General features: G+C 41.0%; 1 protein-coding gene across 1 annotated transcript in view; it reads left to right on the forward strand.

The window, feature by feature from the left end:
* SERTM2 (serine rich and transmembrane domain containing 2) overlaps positions 1 to 21470 on the forward strand; it is a 142346-nt gene extending 120876 nt beyond the window's left edge. Inside the window, exon 2 of the mRNA XM_078685980.1 lies at positions 19524 to 21470. Coding sequence (XP_078542106.1) covers positions 20199 to 20504 — 306 coding nt within the window. The 5' untranslated portion in view covers positions 19524 to 20198 and the 3' untranslated portion in view covers positions 20505 to 21470. The remainder of the gene's footprint in view (positions 1 to 19523) is intronic.
* Positions 21471 to 21881: the final 411 nt, after the last annotated feature.

A 21881-nucleotide genomic window follows, 5' to 3' on the forward strand; every position in this document is an offset into this window, starting at 1 on the left:
AGTTTCCATCTCCACAGCTAAGCTCTTTGCCCATGCGACCGCTCTCTCTAGCTCCTCAGCCATCTGCTCTGACTCCCCCCTCGGGGTGCTGTCCCTAATACAAAACCCCACAATGTTAACGACACGCCTATAGGAACGCCCCTCTAGCAGGCGTTGGGGTCTGTAAAATTCCATATGGCGTGGATCACTCTTCGTCCATTCGGCCGTCCTTGGGTCTCAGACTCTTCATCCTTTCAAGTTGCCTCCTTGAATTCCGGGTATACTCCTCCATGTCTAGGTCTAGAATCCTAACATACACACACAATGGGCCCTTCTACTCTACTATCTACTCGATGAGGCGCCTGCAAAGGAATATACGTAAGCAGCTCACAGTCTACGAATATTGCAACATTTTATAAAGGTCAGTTATAAATCATTTCTACGGTTAATATCAAACAAGGCATTCTCCAACAGGCCTACACCAATTCTAAAGGAACTAAGCCACTGCTTGTTTTATAGGCCCAATACTTTACATTGCATTCCTCCTTCTCAGCTCCCTAGGCCTCCAACCTTAAACAGCAAACACATTTTCTACTTTAAGCTAATCATTATATATATATATATATATGGACCGTTACGTTTCATATAAAGCAGATCTCAAGTTCAATTGCATTGCTAAACACACGTTGCATTAAGTAAAGGTTTCATTATAAAAGCAGCTATTTTTAGCAAGCATGGATTGCACTTTGTAACGTTGGCTCTGCACATTTTCTGATACCAATTTACTTTAGTACTCTCTCATACATTGCATCTAAACATGATTACCAGGCCTCTACATATACGGGTGCTGACTACTTGTACATATGCTGCACCCCTACAAATTTCACTTTAAATGGCGCTCTCTCACTACCACCAAGATATACCTATTCCCTGATGCAGTAAGTGGGTCCAGGGGACCAACAATGTCCATCCCCACCCTTTTGAAAGGAACCCCTAACCACTGGCAGTGGTATTAGGGCAGCCTTTGTCTTGTCCCCTGCCTTGCCACTGGCCCTACTGGTGACACAGGAGCTGCAAAACTCCTTTACCTTTTCAGACATATGGGTCCAGCAGAAATGGTTCACCAACCGGTTCCATGTCTTTGTCTGTCCCAAATATCCTGCTGAAATGTCGTTTTGTTTTTTTAACAAACACATTTTGACATACCACACGGAGACATATGGCACTGTACATGACGATAGGTTGTTCTGAATTTATGTTTCATGAAGCTACCATTGTATATTATATTGTTTGCAAAAAAGGTTATCACTAGAAGAACACATTGAAGGGATTTGACCCACACCACAGGACTGTGGGGGGCCATTCCTTGGCAACAGTGTTTAATTAAAATCCGGAAAACCGACTCAAGACAGATTCATTTTAGTCTTATGGATGAACCGCACTTGAAGAAGAGGAAATGAGATTTAATTGATTGCCATACTGCCTACAACTCATGTTAAATCACACTACTGCTTACTGGATCTTTGCGGTATATTTTTTCTTGCCCTGATGAAGCCTTTTTAGGTGAAACGCCTTGGCTGCGCTCCTATGAGAATTTACAATAAACCAATGGAATATTTTCTACCATGACGATCTAACATTATTGATCTAAATGTCATACATCCTTTGTAGAATGCATTTAATGTAAAGGATATGTGACCACTCTCAAATATCTTTTGGATGTAAAAAGTTCAATGTATGGTCAATTGGCAGCTGACCATTGAGGTGGGCAATATTTTTGCCTTAATCAGTTGTGGTGACTATACCAGGCAGTGCTGCTTTAAACTCCCTGTAGTTTGATTTGTCCTGTCAGTGCACAGCAGATAATGCAGTTGGTGCAGGCACAGCCCTGCCCACTTTCTCCAGCTTCCTTTGGGTCTGTGGAGACCGCAGTGATGGGGAAGAAGGCATGTGAGACCGCCATTCTGCCACCGCACTCAGGTCTCTGGAGACCCAGCGAGGCAGCAGAAGAAAGGGGAAGCAACAACAGAACAAAGAGAAAGCAACAGCTTTCCCTGGCCATGTCACAAAGAGGGTAAGCACTTTGATTGCAAACCAGTGTCCGTCTCTGCAGTGAATACCCGTATTCTAAGCTGGTTATTCACAACAGAGGCTTCCTATAGAAGGTGTATATATTAGACTATTTACTAATTACCAAAAGACTTATATTCCTAATATGCAAACGCAGGATTACACACATTAACAATTAAAACAAGAAATTAAAATCACAATTTGAGGAAAAGACCTGCAAAAATGCTCTCCTGGCCCGAAAGAGCAAGACATGTCGTACCACGTTAATGCACACATAGAAGGTACATGCTATGTACAGAGCATTACCTTATTTCTTTCTCTCTCTCACTTTCTCTCTCTCCCTCATACACACACAGAACCACACCCACGCACACACACTCACTCACACTTAACGCCATAACTGTGTTGTACACAGTAGACACAGCATATATCTGGTGATCTTGCAGACCTAGAGTAGTTAGACCTCGTCACAGACTACATTTACTATAATGTGAGTTTGGCACACAGAGGTAACTTGTCTCACCTACAAAACCTGTGTAATGTCTGCAGAGATCCCAGTTCACTTAAGGACGTTATCACAGGTGCATTCATGATCAACACTGATAAGAACCCAAAAGGAGGATCATTAACGCTATGCCCGTGAGCTGGAAATGCAAACTGGTGGTCCACAGGCCAACTCTTGAGTGCGAGGGTGTCCTGCCTGTTAGAAGCAAGGAACTCAAGCTATCACAAGAGATTTCTTCAAAATCATTGAGATCCCCAGAGAGGTTACTGGCTGCTTGCACAATGATACTGATATATGCACAATGCTACTGAGATTGCTGTCTGCCTGCTACAGCCACACCTGCCATACATAACAGGTGTGTGCGCATGCCCACCTGTGTTTCACGGCCTACTTATAGCTTCCTGCCTAGACAGCCAAGATGCTTCCTCATTGGAGACAAATCAGATACAGTGCTGGAGAGTAGGGGGGTCATGCCGGATCCCATTTCTGGCAGCTATTTCTGCGTTGGATCCGCCAACCAAGGACCATATGCGGAATTTGTCCTGGTGTCGTTTTCTGACAAAGAGACACAATTCAGCACCGCCAGCACGCTGTCTGGATTCTGTTTGGTGCAGCAACTTACAGACAGTGGGGGGGAGGGGGTTCTCATTTTCACTTCTAGCCAGGCACAAAAGCCTGATTTAAAAGGACTCCACCGTTCTTTTGTTCAAGCATCATCCTGGCTGAGAGGTGCCTAGAGCCTAACACCTAGATGCCAATGCAATAGAAGGAAACAAAGGGACAAAGAAAAACAATGACTTGGAGGCAGGATTTGACTTAGTGCATCCCTATATGTAAGACATGTGCATGCACTGTAAAAATGCAAAATGTATCTGTGTGTAAATGTAATTACACAAATAAGGATTTAAACTGCACCTACTCATTTATTTTTTATTTAGATCTTTTATAGAGCTGCTCGTCCCATTGTAGAGTGTCAGAGCACTGTACATCACAAACAAATACAAATAAATCATGCAAGTGTGTAAATCAATGTTCCTTAACCCCTTAAGGGCTGCTGTCGGCCGTTGGACGTCGCGAGCACTACCTTCGTAGTGCTCCGCACGTCCAACGGCCGACGCAGCCCCGCCCGTTTTTGAGGAAGTGCCGCGCTGCCGCGACATCACGGACGCGGCAAACGGGTTAAGACAATGAGGGTTACAAGGTGTAGTTTGTAAATATCATTAATACTCATAGAGAATTTGTCAGGAGTGAATAGACGGGAGAAACACAAAGTTGGTATATAAGCCGTAACACTGTGATTGGGGTTTTCTGTACTGCCAAGACTTTATTAATTGCAGAAGAGCCCTTCTTTTTAATCTTAGAATAGCAACAGATTGAGGAAAAAGAGCCAATAAGGATCTAAACACATGACCTACAGTTTGCATACAGCTCCTTGATTCCCCTAAATAGATCACTGTGCTATACTACAAGGATTCCAACTTATGAACTGGAAGTAACAAAATAATTTTGTTGTCAAAAGCAGTAGCCCAATTACCTATCTACATAAAATACAAATCTGTGATCTGTATGTTACAAGATGTGCTCTGCAGCGGGCAAGTTAACTCTCAATGGTACTTTATGACTCAAAACTCTGATTGAGCAAAACTGTCCCAGTACTGCATTAACCACCAGAGTTATCTTACCCCTATTATAATCCACTCTAAATAGCTGGGCACGCATAGATTTCTGCAGCAGGTGGCTTAACCCTGTCACCTATTTTTAAATGCAGCCTCTTTGTGCCCAATTAAGTAAGCTAGAACAGATTTGCTGTCACATTTATCTTCGTTGCCAATTTCTATGCTGCAGATTTTAAAGAAAAAGCATCCATTAAATGTCAGATACAGCTTTCAAGCTCTGCCCCCTTTCCTCTGCCACACATTAACCCTAATTTATGGGTTTGTGAAGTAAACGTTGTCCATTCCAGCACTGGTCAAGAGTCAAAGTGTATCTTCACAGGCTCAAATAGTGAATCAGTGGCCGTACTTGACAATGTGTGAGAGAAGAGATGTGCCCGCATGCACACAATACAGATGATATCTCATAGGTGGAAGGAAGGAACATGTCGGTATGTCCAACAGGTCACAATGAGTATCCATCTATTTACTGGTTGCTAACCTCACTGCCAGGAACCAGTTGATGAAAAACAGTAGATTTTCTAAGTCAGAGCAATAAATAATGGTGCCTTTAATTCTGTGTTTAGCTTTTCATATTTTCCAGTGATTCAAAGAAGAGGTCAGTTGGCAGGCTGCTTTATTCTTATAACATGGGGATTAGTGTTTACTTTTCTTTCTCTGAATGTAAAGTGAGAGGAGTTTTTAAAGTGAATTATCTGTCAATGTAAGGTGTTGTTTTCTGCAATACTCAACAAAATGTAAATATCCGTAAATTAACTGTTTGCATCCAGCAGTAAGGAAAGTACAAATGAAGTCCTTTTTTGTAATTCTGAACTGTGCTGGAAACAGAGGTATTAACAAGGTCAAAACAAATCAAGACACTTACTTGGTGATGCAGAAATGATAAATATTTGCAGAACACCGATTTCAGCAAATTATCACTTGAATGGTGTATAGTTTTATCAGTAAAACTGTAAGTCTGTGCAAATATAGTGGCCATTTCAATGGAAATGATGATGCGCTACCACATGATGCTTTAGTTACATTTAAAAATAAGCCCCGCCTCATGGTCATTAACGGTAGGTGGGTCGCAAATGTTTGTTGTTCTAAAAAGTGGGTTGTGGTTCTAAAAAGTTTGGGAACTACTGTATTAGACTCATCGCAGCATTGAGAGAACTGCTTGCACCTGGATTCAGTTAATAGCATTCCTGCATCAATAAGTCAACAGAAGCTAGGTACAAATGAAGAAAGCAGGAGAGTAGCTCAAATCCTCCTCAAATACTGCTGTCATTAAACAGCCAGAGGTCAGAGAATAATAGTACTCATGGGGTGTCCTGCCACAGCTCAACAGACACAAGTCAGAGGCCTTTGACACCTTTATTTGTTCTACAGGGCTTGAGGCAGAGCAGGGACATGGGTGTTACTGCTCTCTTAGCTGGTGCCATCAGGGGCTGGATTGCATGCTATGTAAAAATGTTTATGCCCAGCAAGTAATTAGAGGATTGCACAAACTTTGCATATGACATGTTTTTACACCAAAATATTCTTTACAACTACTATTTAAGGCTAAAGCGAGACTATCTTGGTAGTCAGTTTGTAAGCCAGTCGCATACCAGCCTTCAAATGGGACCTCTCATGCTGCAGTACACGTTCTACATACTTAAAGGAAAATCGCCAGTGGCGGCTCCTCCGCAAAGGCAGAAGTGCGTCTCCCCACTGAGCAGTGTAAAAAAGGAAAATTAAAATGATAATAACGCATTTTATTTTTAGTAAGGGCTACTGGGCCAGGGAAGGACAGGCAGGCGGGGCTGGGGTCACAGGAAGGAGGAGTGGTTGATGCACCAGCAAGTCTCAGACTATAATATTGATAAAGTAGCTTGGTGGGTTTACACTCTTAAAGCTGGCCACAGATTAGAATGATCAAATAATGGTGGCTTATAGTGTTAAAGCACTTGTGTAACCTGGATGTCATAGGTGTGAATCCCAGTGAAATAGCTCAGCAGGAATGTGCCTGCTGCAGAGCATATCGTGCAACACGTGGACCACAGGTTCGAAGGTTGCCGAAAAAGGCAGCTCAGTGGGTTAATAGGTTGTTGGTGAATAAGGGCAATGGATTACTCAAACACCTCCATGTAGCCTGCAAGTCACACGTTTGAATGGTGGCAAGGAGTACTCCAACTCTGATTTTTCTGAGGTTCATAAGGTATGCCGCATTGACAAGAACGTTCATTAGCGCTTATTATCAAGTAGCCAAAACAATGCATATTATATTGTATGCTAGGTAAGAAATTACTATTTTCTGTACTTATATATCTATATCTATAAATATCTATATCCATATATATATATATATATATATATATATATATATATATATATGTATATAAAGCTCACTCATACACTAAACATATTAGATAAATAATGCGTTGAGAATTCACCCCATATCCACCTACCATAAAGACAGCATGCAACATGTCCTCATGATAACTCTCCTGATGCTTGTTTAGTTTCAAATCACACATTTTTTAAAATAAATACTAGCAAAGCCAATAGGTTTTGCATATGCAAGAGCTATTGACCTTGCCATTGTCTTATCCATGTTGTTTAGCAGCACGGCTGCTATGCAGCATAGCTAAAAGTCAGGAAAAAAGCGCTATGACAGCCATCGCAAGCCTGCTCTCACTCTGCTTTCGATATTTGAGAGTGAAGAGAACTCCAAGACTCTACTTCATGATGTTTTATTTTTTGAAGAAGTTATGTGGAAGCAGTGAAACGCTGTCATGGGTACATCTTTTTCTTTGTCAAATTTCAAATAATGGTGAGCACATAAGGGTGTTTATAGGTATTTGGATCATTGCTGTGTTGTCACCATTGGTAATAAATGATTACATAAAAGCGTTGCTTTTTGTACACAACACATGTATACAAACACAAATTGACTATACGATTGTTCAGATGTAAAATGGTCCATCATACATTGCAGTGGAAGCACGCCACATGCTGTAAAATGATGCTGTAAATAGCCAATGGCATGAGGTGAGAGGGTGTTGGACTTGGCCCTCTCTGCAGGGCCACCCGCCCACAAACATGTTGTCCTAATCCCTCCTGTTTTTCTGAATTTGATTTTGTTGACCTTAGGACTCTGTGCACCTTACCATTGCTAACCACTATTAAAGTGCTTGTTCTCACACTCTAAAAATGGCTTACACCTGATTGGAATATTTAATTTACTGATAAGTCGTTAGTAAAGTGGCATACCTTATGCCCAGGGATGGTAAATTAAATGCTACTAATGGGACTGTAGCCTTTATTGAGCCACCCACCTAAGTAGCCCCTTAACCATGCCCCAGTCCTGCCACTGCAGCCTATTGGCAGTTTTAAACTGCCAGTTCAGCTTTGCAAAATAGCCCAGTTGCCAGGCCCTAAACGTCCTTTTTATTACATATAAGTCACCCCTAAAGTAGGCCTTACACAACCATTAGGGCAGGGAGCATTGTAAATAAAAAGTTGGGCATGTACTTTTAAGTGTTACATGTTCATGTAGTAAAAACTCACAAAATCTTTTTTGAATACTGTGAGGCCTACCTCTCCCATAGTATAACATTGGGTTACCATAATACATTTAATAAATGTTAATGTTTATTGGGATCAGTGGAAAAGTCATGCTTGGAATCTGAAGAATTGTAATTTAAAAACTCTATGAATAATAAAGTCAGGTTTTAACTTCTGAAAATACCACATTTAGAAATTTAGCATTTTTTGTCATAACCATTTAGTACTTGCAGCCTGTTCCTGGGTCACATGAGAAGGTGTAGTTTGCAGTTGGCCTTTTGTATTCCTCCCTACAGCCACACAATAGGTGTGCCTAGATGGCCCATCTTAGGCAGGATGGGGGGACAGAGCTGTGCATAGCTTATGCCCTGCTCTCACAGAAAGAACATCACACCAGACTATTGTGCCTGCAGACATACTGGGACCAGGGTGTTGAGAAGGGAAAGTCGAGACACATCTGTGGATGAAGTCTCCAAAGGTTTTCCCCACTTCAAAGGGGGCACCATGTATATCAATAGAACCCTCACTCCCACTCTTCAGTTAATTTCTGGACCTGCAGAAGGACTCTTAGAGGACGGCCTGCAGCTGTGGCCTGCTAGGTACTTGAGAGTGCTGTCTTTCTGCACCAAGAAGGACTGCTCTTCTGCCTGAAGCCTGCTCTGTGCCCTCAGAGGTCTGCCCTCCTGACTGAGACCTGCTCTTCTACTTGAACCCAGGACTTCCATAGTTACTCCAAGGGCTAGTTTCAAATTTGACCCAGTCTCACGTGACTAGATGTCAGCTGGTGTCACTTTGATCTTTCAAGCAGTATTTTACACTTTAAAATGTAAGAATTCATGACCCTGGTTCTATTGATTGCATGTTTGCTGTTTTGGTGCCAAATAATTTATTGAAATGTACTTTATTTGTCTAAATTAGTGCAGGAGTATTCTTGTGTTGTATTTTCACTTTATTACTGTTTAAGTGCTCTATAACTAGTTTACACCTTGACCAAGATAAGCCTGACTGCTTTGTGCCAAGCTGCCATAGAGTTATGCACAGGTTAATTTGGTGACTTTTTGTGGTTCAACCTGGCAATAATTGTGGCTGTTGCATGTAGTGGTACAGATAGGCAATCAGCTCCCCTGGATTGACCATCACTCTTTTCAAAACTCACCCCAAGATATAAAGGTGCAGCTACAATTTTTATAAATAGGCATCCTAATTCACAAGCTCCTTCAAAACTTAAACCATCTGTCCTTTAAAACCACCTGCTAACCTTAAGGAATCTCATAGATCTGATTCTAGCACAACTGAAATGTAGGCAATCTGTTTGCTGCACGCAGAAATGGTATATTATCTTATATTTGATATAGAGTGCAATATCCAACCTTTTACAACAGGCCCTCTGTGCTGGTTATTGGTTATTAGCAAAGTGGTTTGTAGGCCAGTAATTGGAAGTGCTCCCATGAGAAAAGAGATGCCAGAAACTGTGGCCTCAACCAGTGTATGTGTCTTTATACCCCTTGATGAAATGGTGATACCTGCTCCTAAAAGCGTCTCTTTATATCAATGTAGTTCCCGTTTGTCTTGCTGTGTTAGAACTTGTGTGTGGCTGTATCTCTTGTTCTTTAGGTTCACCATATCCACCTTACTACCAGCAATTGTGGGGTACTGTCATGAAGCCCTGTACTTGATCAAATCTGTTGCTATGTGATTTCATGGACCTGTGATGTGTTGTAGGGATGTCTCCGGTGGAATGTGGCGTGTCTTCTCACTGATGTTCTTGATTTGAAGTGTGTGTCTCTGCCTGTTCTGGCATCGGCATAGTTTAGATCTGTGCTTTGAATGTGAGCCCTATACCTTTTTTCACTTTATGAACCACCTACATTACATAATATTGTGTTGTATTTTCTGCTGCATATTGTGCTGGTGATTGGTGTTGTACGTTGTGGAGTGTTTGGCTGTGCAAGGTGCAGTTTGATGGGATGATTTGTGATATAGCATGCCGTTTATACTGTCGGACGATGTGGTGTGACTCAGGGGCATATTATCAAGCATATATCAGGCAATTGTCGCCGCTTTAGCGGCTGTTTTCGGCCGCTAAGCGGCGATAATTCTATCGCCCTATTAGCAAGCTGTCGCTAACTGATGTTAGCGACAGCTTTCAGGCGATAGCGAGCGCTTTGGGGCCCGCTTTGCATGTCAGCGATGTTTATCGCTAATGACATGCAAAGTGGGCGTACCCAACCAGTTAGCGACTGAAAGCAGTCGCTAACGTCGCTATCGCCTATTAGCAAGACAGGCGTAGCAATGGAAATATTTGCGCTAAGCGCGAATATCTCCAAATACTAACACCTGCCCAGACCAGTTCTTAGTCATGTGATCCAATGGGAGGTGGATAACATGGCTAAGAGCATTTTGTTGCTAATGCGTGAATATCGCTGTATTTTCAGCGATATTCACGCATTTCGCCGCTATCGCTGGATATTTTAGCACAATGGAGAAAAACGTTGCTAATAGCATGTTTTCTCCGCTAACATATCCAGCGATAGGCAGCGATAAAAATATCGTCGCTAAGCCTATTTAGCGATAATTATCGCTACTTGTTGGTAATATGCCCCTCAGTGTGGTGAAATGTGACGTTCAATGGTGTGAAGGGTGGAGATGTGTGTGTGTGTTTGTTATAAGACATTATGGAGTTAATGGTCTGCATGGTGTTGTTAATGGGTTGAATGGTAAATAAATAATGGTGTTAATGGTTGGGATAATTTTGTACACAGAGGTAACTTGGGATGCATGTGATGTTTGATGAGGCATTATCCCGTTAAATGTGTAGAAGTTTCTACTTTGGAATAGTCTAGAGTTGTTTCCCCTGCACAGGTTTGATCGTGAAGGTAGTTCACTCTGCATGTATTCTGTATCTGGAAACTGTCATGATTTTGACTAATATTGTAAGCATTGCCCTTAACTGTTACAAGACCAAAAAGTCACCCTCTAATAAGCATTTTATATACCGGTACTTTTGTGGGACTAGTGAACACTGTATGTTAATCATTTATAACTCTGAATGATGCAATGTGATGTAAGGTGTTCATCATATGGAAAGGTGGTCATGGGTGGATACAAATCCTGAAACTGATTTTAAGACACCTAACTGCAATATAAGTTATACTATGTTTATGTCTGCCCAAAATTCAGTTAAATATTGTTATATTTTTTTTTTATGTGTAGTAGTGTGCTGACATTTTGGCAGGCCGTAAGTCTTCTCGCTTATGTTGCTGTATTTTGTGGTGCAGTTGTGTAGTCTTTTTTTGTTAATTTGTTGTGTGATGGTGTGCTCTAGGGTGATGGGGTATTAGTGGGTCTTGTGTTTTCTGTTTTATTTCACTGTTGGATAATGGTGTAGGCCAGGGTTAAAGGTGTGGTGAGGTATGGATATGTAGGGTGCTTTATGGTGTGGTACTGAATGCTGTGTTGTGATGTAGATTGTTAGCACTTGTTTTTGGATAATGTGTATTGTGAGGTGAGGTGCTGTATGGTGTGTTTTGATATGATGTAGTTATGAGTTATGGAGTGATTTGTGGGTGGCGTAGTGATTTATACTGTGGTGTGATGCCATATGGTTTTGTGGTATACTCGTAGTATTTGAGGTGTAGTGTGTTCAGTGCTTAATTTGTAAAATAATGAGTGGCAATTGCAAAAGCTCAGCTCAGAAGCCAGCTGCTGCTGCAAATACAATGCTGCTTGCCAAATACCAAAGATGCATAGTCTTACATTTACCTCATGCCTGTTGAATGCACTACCAGACACTCCCCTCCCCTTTCTCTCACTCTTACAGGTTTTTCCATCATTCCTTTCTTCCTTAGTTTGCTTTTCATTCTCTTCCTATCCGGAAATGTCTGATGCAGAAAAGGAAGTGATGATCCCTAAATATGTTTGCTGGTTGCCTCCACCAGCATTACCGGCTCAAATTAAGTATTTATTTTATTGTTGTTTTGCTTTTTGTGGCATGATGTTCTAATGTGGGAAGGAAAGAAGTACTGTCTTATTGTCACAATGGTTTCATGTAGTGTACACCCATCGTTTCCAATGCCATTTTAGTATTAACAAGCCTAGTGATTGTTGATCCGTGGTGATTGGATCTTATGACTTGCAGCCCTAACCCATGTCTCCTCTTTTGGTTTTTTTGTGGGAGAGGGTGTGGCCTAACGGCTAGAGCGGTTGACCTCGAAGCTAGGGAACTGGGTTCAAGTCTCAGCAGGGATGCTCGACATCCTGTTATTCTGGGCAAATCACTTAATCTCCCTGTGACTAATAAAAATGAATGTGTCCATCTGTAATGTAACAGGTGCTAATGTAATAGTGTTCTCATACATTCCGGTCGTGTTCGCTCTATATAAAACTCATAAAATAAAATAAATGTCGGATGCCGTATTCATGGTCATGAGTTCTGACGCACATGATCCTTGTTTTTCTGAGTTAATATCATAGAACTCAATTTGCAACAGTTAGTCACAGAACTTACTGCCATTGCACCTTAGAATGTAGAGCTATGGCTCTAGCATTGCAACAATGTTTGGCTTCCAATCTATGCATGGCAATGTCATTGTAAGGTGGATTTGTAGAGTGCAGCTTATCACCCATAAGGTTATCCAGGTACCAAAGTCTACTTTTTGATGCTTGCACTTTTGTCTTGTGATATTTAGGTTTACTTTGGCAGCCACTGGTCTTAGTCGAGGTCCCGGTAACAATGATTTGTGCGAAGTACAACAATGTACGTGTTGAGATAAATATGCACTTGTGTTGACCTTGTAATGTTCAGCTTTTTTTGTGGTTTAATGTTGAAAGGAGTGGTGTAGTGTGATGTGATTCAGCGTGTTGTGTATGATAGTAATGCTATCTGTATTGTACTGAAGGGTGGTATTAAGAAGGGGGCTGTGGTATGGTACATAGCTTTATCCATTGTATGTGATAGAGTGTAGTAAATTCTTTTATTGTGTAGAAGATACAATTTTGTACAAAATACCAGAACATAATTCAGACTAATACAATACATAATCTATATTATTAACCTCTTCGACGCTTATGACCGAACCGCTCCGTCATCAGCCGCGGTGGCGCTGTGCTGATGACGGTGCGGTTCCGTCATGGCCCGCCCGACGCGCCTGCGCGGCGCTGATTTCACGCCTGCGCGGCGCGTTCTATTGAGCGGGCGGGGCCATGACGGAACCGCTCCGTCATCAGCACAGCTCACCCGAGGCTGGTGACGGAGCGGTTCCGTCACCAGCATGTGAGCGCCGCGCGGCCCCCCCACCCTCTTAAAATCAACACCATAAACAGTACTAACAAAAATAGATGCTAGAAGAAACAATTAATATTCATAAAATAATTCCGACTTTCTTCAGTTACTACGAGGCATTCAGTAGAGTACATAAAATATATTCAACTTTCCTTACATGCCTATTCTTAAAAATCTTTTTTGTTTGAGAATTGCACTAATATTCATAGAATAGTACTGTATTCCTCCAGCTACTAAAATACATTAGTGAAGTAGATAAAGTATGTTCAGCGTCCCTTACAGGCCCATTATGTAATATGTTTTGTTTGATACTCACATACGTTATATGAGATCCAAAGGTTTCAGTAGTTTCCCTCTAAAAGCGTTTAAGTGTGTGTCATGAAACAAGCTAGAAGAAACAGTTAAAATAAATAAAATAAGTCTGATTTTCTCATGCTACTAAAGTGCATTCAATGAAGTATATAGAATATGTTCAGCTCCCTTTATAGGCCCATTATTTAATATCTTTTAAGTTGAGTCTCGCATATCCTATTTCCATAAATTCTATTACTTTCCCTATAAAAGTGTTTGAGCCATAAAACAAGCTAGAGTTGCTTCCTTCACAGTGTGCAAAGATAGGTTCCTGAAGGAAGGGAGTAAATACTTACTGTGAATGTCACTCAACTCGGGACAAAGACAGATAACATGGTTCAAAGAGTTCTTGTAGGAATTACAAAATCTACAATTTGACTATTGGATGTACATTTCCAAAGAGCTTCAAGCTCTTTCAGATGAATATGTAGTAGACTGAATCTTAAAATGTTTTGTTTTGTTGGTGCCTCTGAATTAGAATGAGAGAGTGTTTGTATCGTGAAGCTTTTAATAAATCCCTTGAACCAAAGGAGTCCTATAATCTTTCACTAATGATTCTCTTACGGAATAATAATGGCATTTTCAGCAGATCCTGTTTAATTGGTACAGTATGATCCTGGAGAAAGATATTGATTTTCTTGTGAGAGAGACAGGAGCTGGTCACAAAAATCAGTGTCAGTTCTTGGTATATCAACCCTCACAGGGAATCCAAATTTGCAGAGGCACAATTGCAAAAGTAGTTGATTTGCTAGATCCAGTGAACCTTTTCGAATGAAGGAAGACTTAATGAGAGTCTGATCATGGTCTGTGGAGAACAACTTCGTAAATTGAATAGAGAGCGGGCATTTTGAATGAGCGTTGTGCCTATCTTATTAATCTTCTTTTCCTTTAGTACTATTGAAGCATAGCTCAAAAGAGGAATTAGTTTGGTCTTAAAGGCTACGATGGGTGGTCTGGCAGTGCAACCTCCATGAACTTGCGAGACACTTTTCAAGGCTTTTGTTAGGGTAATGGCCTTTATTTTTAGTGTATTTAAATGGGGTACAGATGTCATATGGTTATCCAACTGGAAGCCCAAGAGGTCATATGAGTTCACTGGCTCCACCGCATTATTGCCTAACTTCCATTTGAATTTATGTGGATTCCTCCGAAACAAGATTATTTTTCTTTTCTTTTATTATAATTAATCTGGTTATACAAATTGAGTGCAGAAAGCTGATATTGTAATACATTAGGGGTCTGTGAGCAGCTTACAAAGAGTATGCCAGATAACTGACTGGACAATTCCCCAATTTTGCAGGCAAAAATTAAAAACAATTTAAAACACTGCCCAAGTAATAAATGTATAATGAAAAGAGAGATGGGGCAAGTACGTATCCCTGTTATAGCCAATTTTCAATGGAAAGTTTCGGGGAGATATGCTGCTTGACATCTTGATTTGCATCCAAGTATTGGTGTGTAGAGCTATTCTCAGATGGGCAATTTGGAATCCATGCTCAATGACAGGAGCTTTGACCAAAGATGATTACGGTTTACTTTGTTGGATGCCGAGTAGTAATCCACGAAGCAAACATAGAGTGATTTTCTTTGATTTATTGCCTTCTCATTAAGGAGAGTCAATGCCAATATGTTGTCTAGAGTTGTACATCCGGCTCTAAAGCCTGATTGATAGAGCCGAGGCAAATTATTTGATACAATCCAGTCTTAGACGTGAAAGTGAATATTTGACAAAAAGTTTGCCTTAGGCATCTAAAAGGGTTATCAGGCGGATAGATTTGCAGGGTTTTTCCAGCCTCTCTTTGTGTGAAGTGGTTGGATTATTGCCCTTTCCCATGACGTTGGTACCTCTCCAGACTGCAAAACACGGTCAAACTCAGGCTTCAATATCCTGCTCCGCATCATTGGGTGTCGCTTCATTACAGCAATAGAAATCCCATTGGGTCCAGGGTCACGGGATGACTTGCATTTTGTTATTAGAGAAGCAAACTGAGCTTCTCATAGTTCCATCCCCTTATTAACGTAGTGACTTACAGAGTGCACATGGAGAGTCATGACTCGCATAATGGAACTTAAGAAACGTTTACCAGGTAACTGATGAAAAATCATAATCCATTACTGGTCTATGAAAGGAAGATCCCGTTCCCACTAAATCGCAACATTTTTTGGAATCATTTGTTGCAAATGTTTTATGTCTTTTAGCCCATTTTTTATTGATGCCTTCAATTTTGGCCTCATTTAAAGTTTTCTTGTAAATCGCCTTTAACTCCTTAAGTGCATTGGAGCGCTCTATAGTTTGTGGGACAGTAAGCAGATGTCACAAGAAGCTCCTGGATTTCTCTTTTTTTTAATTGATATTCTGTTAAATGGACTAAAAAAACTGTCTTCTTTGAGATTAGTAATATTTTGTGAAGTCAGATGACCGATAGTGATTTTATTGACTTTATCCCAAGCTTCTTTCCACAAGTCATTCCTTTCATTAAAACTGATGAGTTCATTCATTGCTTCTCCAAGCATTGGATTTGTCGATAGAGAGGCTGTCTTATCTGACAGTTTTACATTCCAAACTATCTGATTGTTGTTTAGGCTATCGAAGAAGCTGGAATATATGGTTGTCACTGGACCTAAGAATAAGCATACTTTAATAATATTACCTGTGGATTATGGTCACTTTCTCCCCTTGAGACAACTTTTTGTAGTTTTAACACAAGTGAAAATGTGAGAGATGGATCATGGTGAAATTGATTATTGAATTTACATTAGATTAAACAAATGGTTTTCTTGCAGTTTGGTCTTTTAGAAAACGTCCGGTAGGACAAAGGAGCCTCGATTCCACATTGAAGCTTTTCAGGAGTTTACATTTCCTAGAATAACTCCATATTTTTTTCTGAAACAACAGCAGGAGGATTAAGAATGCTTTATTCGGCCCATCTGAATTAGGAAATGCTTCAAGAAGGTCTTCACTGGAGTCACCAGTAAAGACACAGGAGGAATCTTTGCAATACTCAATTAGATGTTCTAATTCATCCAATATTGTAGGTGCTTGGCTATGTTGGTGCTCTGTTTTCTGAGCTTGGATTCTGTTCTCACTGTAATCTGAATTTTGCTATCCCATACTTTGAAGTCTTTCTGAACACTACTGTACTCTCATATTCCCCTGTGATTATTTCACCATATCCATATTTAGATGGATTGAGGGACTTGCAATTGTACCCCGAAGTTTTTGAGGCTCCTCCAAGGGAAGGCGGGTCGGTAATATTGTTGAAGGGAGTTGTGAGTCAGGAATAAAAACCTTTCCTTTCACCTGACTGTAAGTTGGGGTTTTGTTAACATCCAAACAATATGTTATTGCTTCTGAAAGAATAGTTTCGACCATAGGCAGAGCTTTCGTTGTTTAGGGTGGCAAATGCAAGACCACAAAGTGGGATTTTGATGCATTCATGAAAATTGGAAACGTTTTTTCCTTCCCAGATGTATTGCTTACAACAATGTTACATGCTTCGTCATTCTTCCCTTTGTCTAAACTTTTATTTAACTTTTAAAAAAATCAGTCACCATTTGGTTATATAATTCTCAAAGCGTTCTTTTGAACAATCATCGTTAGCAAATTGAGCCTCCTCAGTTCCTGCGTCACTCCCTGTCACAGGCGTTGTGCCTGAATGAACCAGATTAAATTCAACTTGCTATATATGAACTGCAATTGATCTCAACATTTCTACCTGGTTCTTTTTTCCTGTGCAGTTCTCCCCGTCCCCAGTGACGAAACTTGAGGGGGCCTCCCTGCAAAGTACATGGAGGGATCCCCACTTCCCAGACCCAGTCAGGAGCTCTCAGTTCAGGGGCCCGCCGCCCATGCATAGTGCCGGAGTGGGCCCTCTGGAGCTGAGGCCCCATGCACTTCGGGGTTTAATGTTATGCAACTGCCCATTCTACCAAGTGTTATTGGGTTGTGAACCTTTTGGGGAAATGCTGATGTTATTGTAGTACTGTTGAAAACGATGTCCACGGAATTATGTAATGAAAAAAAGATTTGGCCCCCATTGGACCATTTTTTCCCATAATCGGGATGGAGTTAAGTGATGGATTTTAAGTTTGAACATATTCGTGTCGGAAAAAGTTTCAATAGACTTACCAGTTTGTTCATTCTTGTTCGATTTAGAGGTACTCTCAATTAGTGGTGTCAATTTTGTCTCCACCCCGATTAGGGTTTTATTTAGAGAGTTCCAAGTAGCCGAATGTTCTAGCATTGATCTGAGAGGAGTGACCTGGGAAATTCCAAGGCCTCCATCATTTTTATAAGGGTGGAGCTAATTGTGTCCATGGCAGAAAGCACAGGGTATACTGGAGGAGTGTCTTGATCCTCTTTTCATAGTTGTTCTTGGTTAACCAAGACTGAAGATCTACCTCTTTTTTCTATCAGAGTGGATTATGATTTATTTGTTACATTTAAGATAATTCCATTTATTTCACAAAATAAGTCCAAATTGTCCAAGGAGCTCGCCAGCTAATTTTTTTTCACTTATACCTGGGTTAGTATTGCGGTATCACCCGGTTTAACTTGCCAGCAGTCTTGTTTTGAATCTATATATGGGGTCACTGAGGCCTCAGATGTGAACACCTCTATCTCCTCTCTACCATAAATTGTGTCACTTTCGAAAGCTGAGATGTTTAAATGTAGTATATGCGGCACTCTATGAACTACACCCCAGGTTACAAACGATGGTGATGGTTGATGCACTGGAAGGCTCTTTGAAATGAAGTTTAAGGCTTGAATGTTGTCTCGGAGTTGGAGGGGATCAGTTCCTTCAGTTGGCTCGAGCAGAGAGGATACAGTGTGATTGATAGTGGGGCTGTGTGTGCGGTAGTATGGTGAGTTGCAGGGTTGACATGGTTTTGAGTGATGCTGTGATAAATTTGTTACCTTGAGGTGTGGTTTGATAATACATTACATTTACTTTTGTGATCTGGCACGAAAATACATTACAGTTATTTAAGTAATACTTTGTATTATGTGTTAATTCATCATGGTGACACTTTGATGCATACATAGATGCCATTACATTGCATAGCACCGTATATTGTAAACAGGCGTCTAACTGTTCACTAGTGTCTATACTGCTACCACTATCCTGAGGGAGCTGAAAATTGCCTTGTGAATTTGTCAGGTTAGCTTGGTGTCTGCAACTTCTTGACTTATTATGCCTATTCCCTTGACTAGTCATCCCCCGGGCTGCTCACGAGATGCTCTCTTGTGTCTTGTATCTTTGACTTTAATGTCAGTGTGACTACATCTCTTTAATGTACTATGTTGAAAGTCTCATAGTTTGTTTGTCTCGCTCTTACTCTATTTGTATGCACTGTCTCAACAATGATATTTGTGGCATTGCTATGTGTATGGCTTCATACTTATGATGTGGTTCTGTCATCTGTACTCTTCCTGTGGGGTCTCCAAGTGTAGTATATCCAGGTTTGTAAAGTTTGTGGCAAAGTAAGTGTGGGTGTGTGTGTGTCTGTTCATGTGTATGTGTGTATGTGTGTGTGTGATAGACAGTAACAATGAAGCAACCCCAGTGATCAGGATGTAATTACCAAGGAAGAGGTGTTTGAGACAGTTGCCGTTCTGCAAATCCTTCACGTTAGAATAAGAATTTCTACTGATTAAATAATCAATCCGCAGGGATCATATAAATCAATTTATAAGTGTACTGTGGGGCTCCAGGGATAGGTGTGAGAGTTGGACTGACTATATTGCCTCTGCCAATGGTTGCGTCCATTGACAGTTGGGTTGATCCATTTACAGCTAAGTCCAGTCTTGCTACGTTGTGCTTCATTCTGATTGTGAATTCAGACAACTTCAGATGAATTTCGCTCTTGCTTATGTTGATATTAGAATCAACGTTGCTTCTTTTGCCGTGGCCAAGACTGATATGCCTATAGTTTTTCCCTAAAAAATACTGAATGTCATTCTATCCATAAGGGAAATTTGTTTCAAGCTTTTCTTTTCTGGACTTTTTTGTTTCATGGGAGTACTCACTACAACTCAATTAATCCATTTTGGGGTAGCTGTTCTGCACTGCTGTACAGAGCACACTTTATATTTAATTTTAAGTGTTTTGTTCTCTCTCTTACATTTCAGAATTGAAAATCACCAGGCCGGTAGAAATGGCTGACAAGAGCAACTGAAGAAGAGGAATTTTCTCAAGGCTATCCGTACTTCATCCACTACAACCACCTTTCAAATCTGTAGCACCAAAAACAAGAAAAAGCCAGTGGCCAACAACTTGAAGGCCATACCATCTCGTACAGAGGCGGAAGCAAGCAGTTCAGTCTCAGTGAATTCAAATCAGCATAAAGCACCAGTCGTCTTGTCTGTTTTGAAATAGAAGTGACGGTCAACTCAACAAATTCCTTCAGTATGCGAAATCAACAACAAAATAGCACAGATTTAAATTTTGGGGAATTGTTTATCGATGATCCATTCCGCGATCCCTTTTCAAAATAAACACAGACATCGGTTTTCCTATTTCTCATAGTCCTACTACGCAGTAAAATAGCTTCATGCGACACCCTCTGCAGTATCGTATTCGCAATGGTCGACAAATTTCAAGACTAACAAAGATGTGATTTCCCAGGTACAGTTGTGTCAGAACGCATAAGATTCCCATTGATTACTGACTGCCTTCTCCCATCCACTCCACTGGGACATCAGACACATTTCCAAATCTGTTCTTTGCTGAACTGGACAACTCATATCATGTCCAAGGAAATGGTTTAAGGTCGAACAGGTTCAGACCGATTGCTATCTCGCGCTATGACTGAGGTGTCTTTTACATATCGTGAAGCTCGCACTGGGCATGTTTCCCCCTTGCCTACTGAAACTACAACAGACAGCAGTGTGGATAAGTACGCCAACCTCTACTTGTACGTGGGCCTGTTTTTGGGCCTCCTCGCGGTCCTGCTTGTGCTGCTCTTCACTATGCTCCTCAGGCTCAAGCATGTTATCTCACCAATCACCACCACCAACACGGAGAGCACAGATACAATCCCACAGTTCACGGATGTGGAAATGCAAGGTCGGACTCCCGAACCCGTGCCTAGGCCAACAGCAACAAACTAACAATGACCTTGTGTCTCTTCAAAGACAGCGGTGCTGGTGGAGCACTAGGCAGAGCACAAAATGGCTGACAAAAGCCAACACATGGCAGTCTGCAAAACAATCCCAGATGCTTACAGAGCCAGCGAAGGAATGGCTTGACTTTTGTTGTTTTGATTCGCGCAGGCAACGCCAGTTGGGGACATGGTTGGGCCTATGCAAAGATAAGCTGTGCCCAGAAGACAGTAAGTGTCAAGTGCTTTCAGGCTGCGTTTCTATGGCAATAAAGGTAGTGTACGCGTGCTGCACAAAAGCACCACCATGGAAATCAGTTTGTTGCTTGTAGGCTCGCATTGCCTGGCGGGGCCTGCAATAACCAAGAGAGGCAACTACAGAGCACATGCATTTGTTAATGAGCTGGAAAGCAGAAGCTGACAATAATATATTCAAAAAGGTGGACTCGCAGAAATGCACATTTATTTTGCAATACTGGGTGACATCCTGCACAATTGTATCGACAGAAGCTTAACCCCCGAAAGAGGAACCCTTCACCCAAACACAAGTTATGCTATCCGTATAGTTAATGATCTATGACCAATGAAGCATTTTTTGTATTTAAAAAAAATAGAAATATGAACAAATGTGCCTGAAACTGATCCTATGTGAATGCTGAAAGGTCTGATCTACTACATATAGCTAATACATGCTTAAATAGTTCAAAGAATACATCAAATTAAAATGGTACTTTTAGTCGTGCCTCTGTTGGACAGCCAAAATGGATCTGAGTGAGTGTGGAATATCAGTGGGAAAATAGCGACACAGAAGGTTATTGGTCCAATGTTTTAAATTGTATCTGTCCTTTGATTCTCGCATAAACACTGCCGTGCTATTGGCATGGCCCTGTCGGCAGTTTTGTGTGGTTTTGCGTTTCCAGCATTGAATGGTAGGTGAGAAAATAAAATATTAAATTCGTAAGGAGGAAGAAAGAAAGCAGTGTGGACTCTGTCATGTGTATCAGCATTTACAGATTAAAAGAGATAGAATTATAAATATTCTAAAATGGCTAATTAGCAGAGCCGAGGAGACAGGAGAATAAATATTTTAATACGACTAATTAGCAGAGCTGAGCACATCACTGAAATTACAATGCCATTGCCAAGATTTTGAGATGTTGTGGCATCAGATGAAATGAAATGATATGAACTTTAACCTGGATTCCATCACAGGGAACAAGTTATAAATTGACAGCATCAGTGCACGACCACGGTCATACTTCCCATTAGAACGTTAGAAATAAGGACATTTGGGGTCAGATAGAGTGAAACTCTGTGCTTGGATCACAATGTCCAGAGTGGAAAGTTACACACCCAGAAGGCCCCAAAGAGGCATTCCATTTGCTGT

Source organism: Lissotriton helveticus, chromosome 4_1 (assembly GCF_964261635.1).
Source record: "Lissotriton helveticus chromosome 4_1, aLisHel1.1, whole genome shotgun sequence".
Lineage (NCBI taxonomy): Eukaryota > Metazoa > Chordata > Amphibia > Caudata > Salamandridae > Lissotriton > Lissotriton helveticus.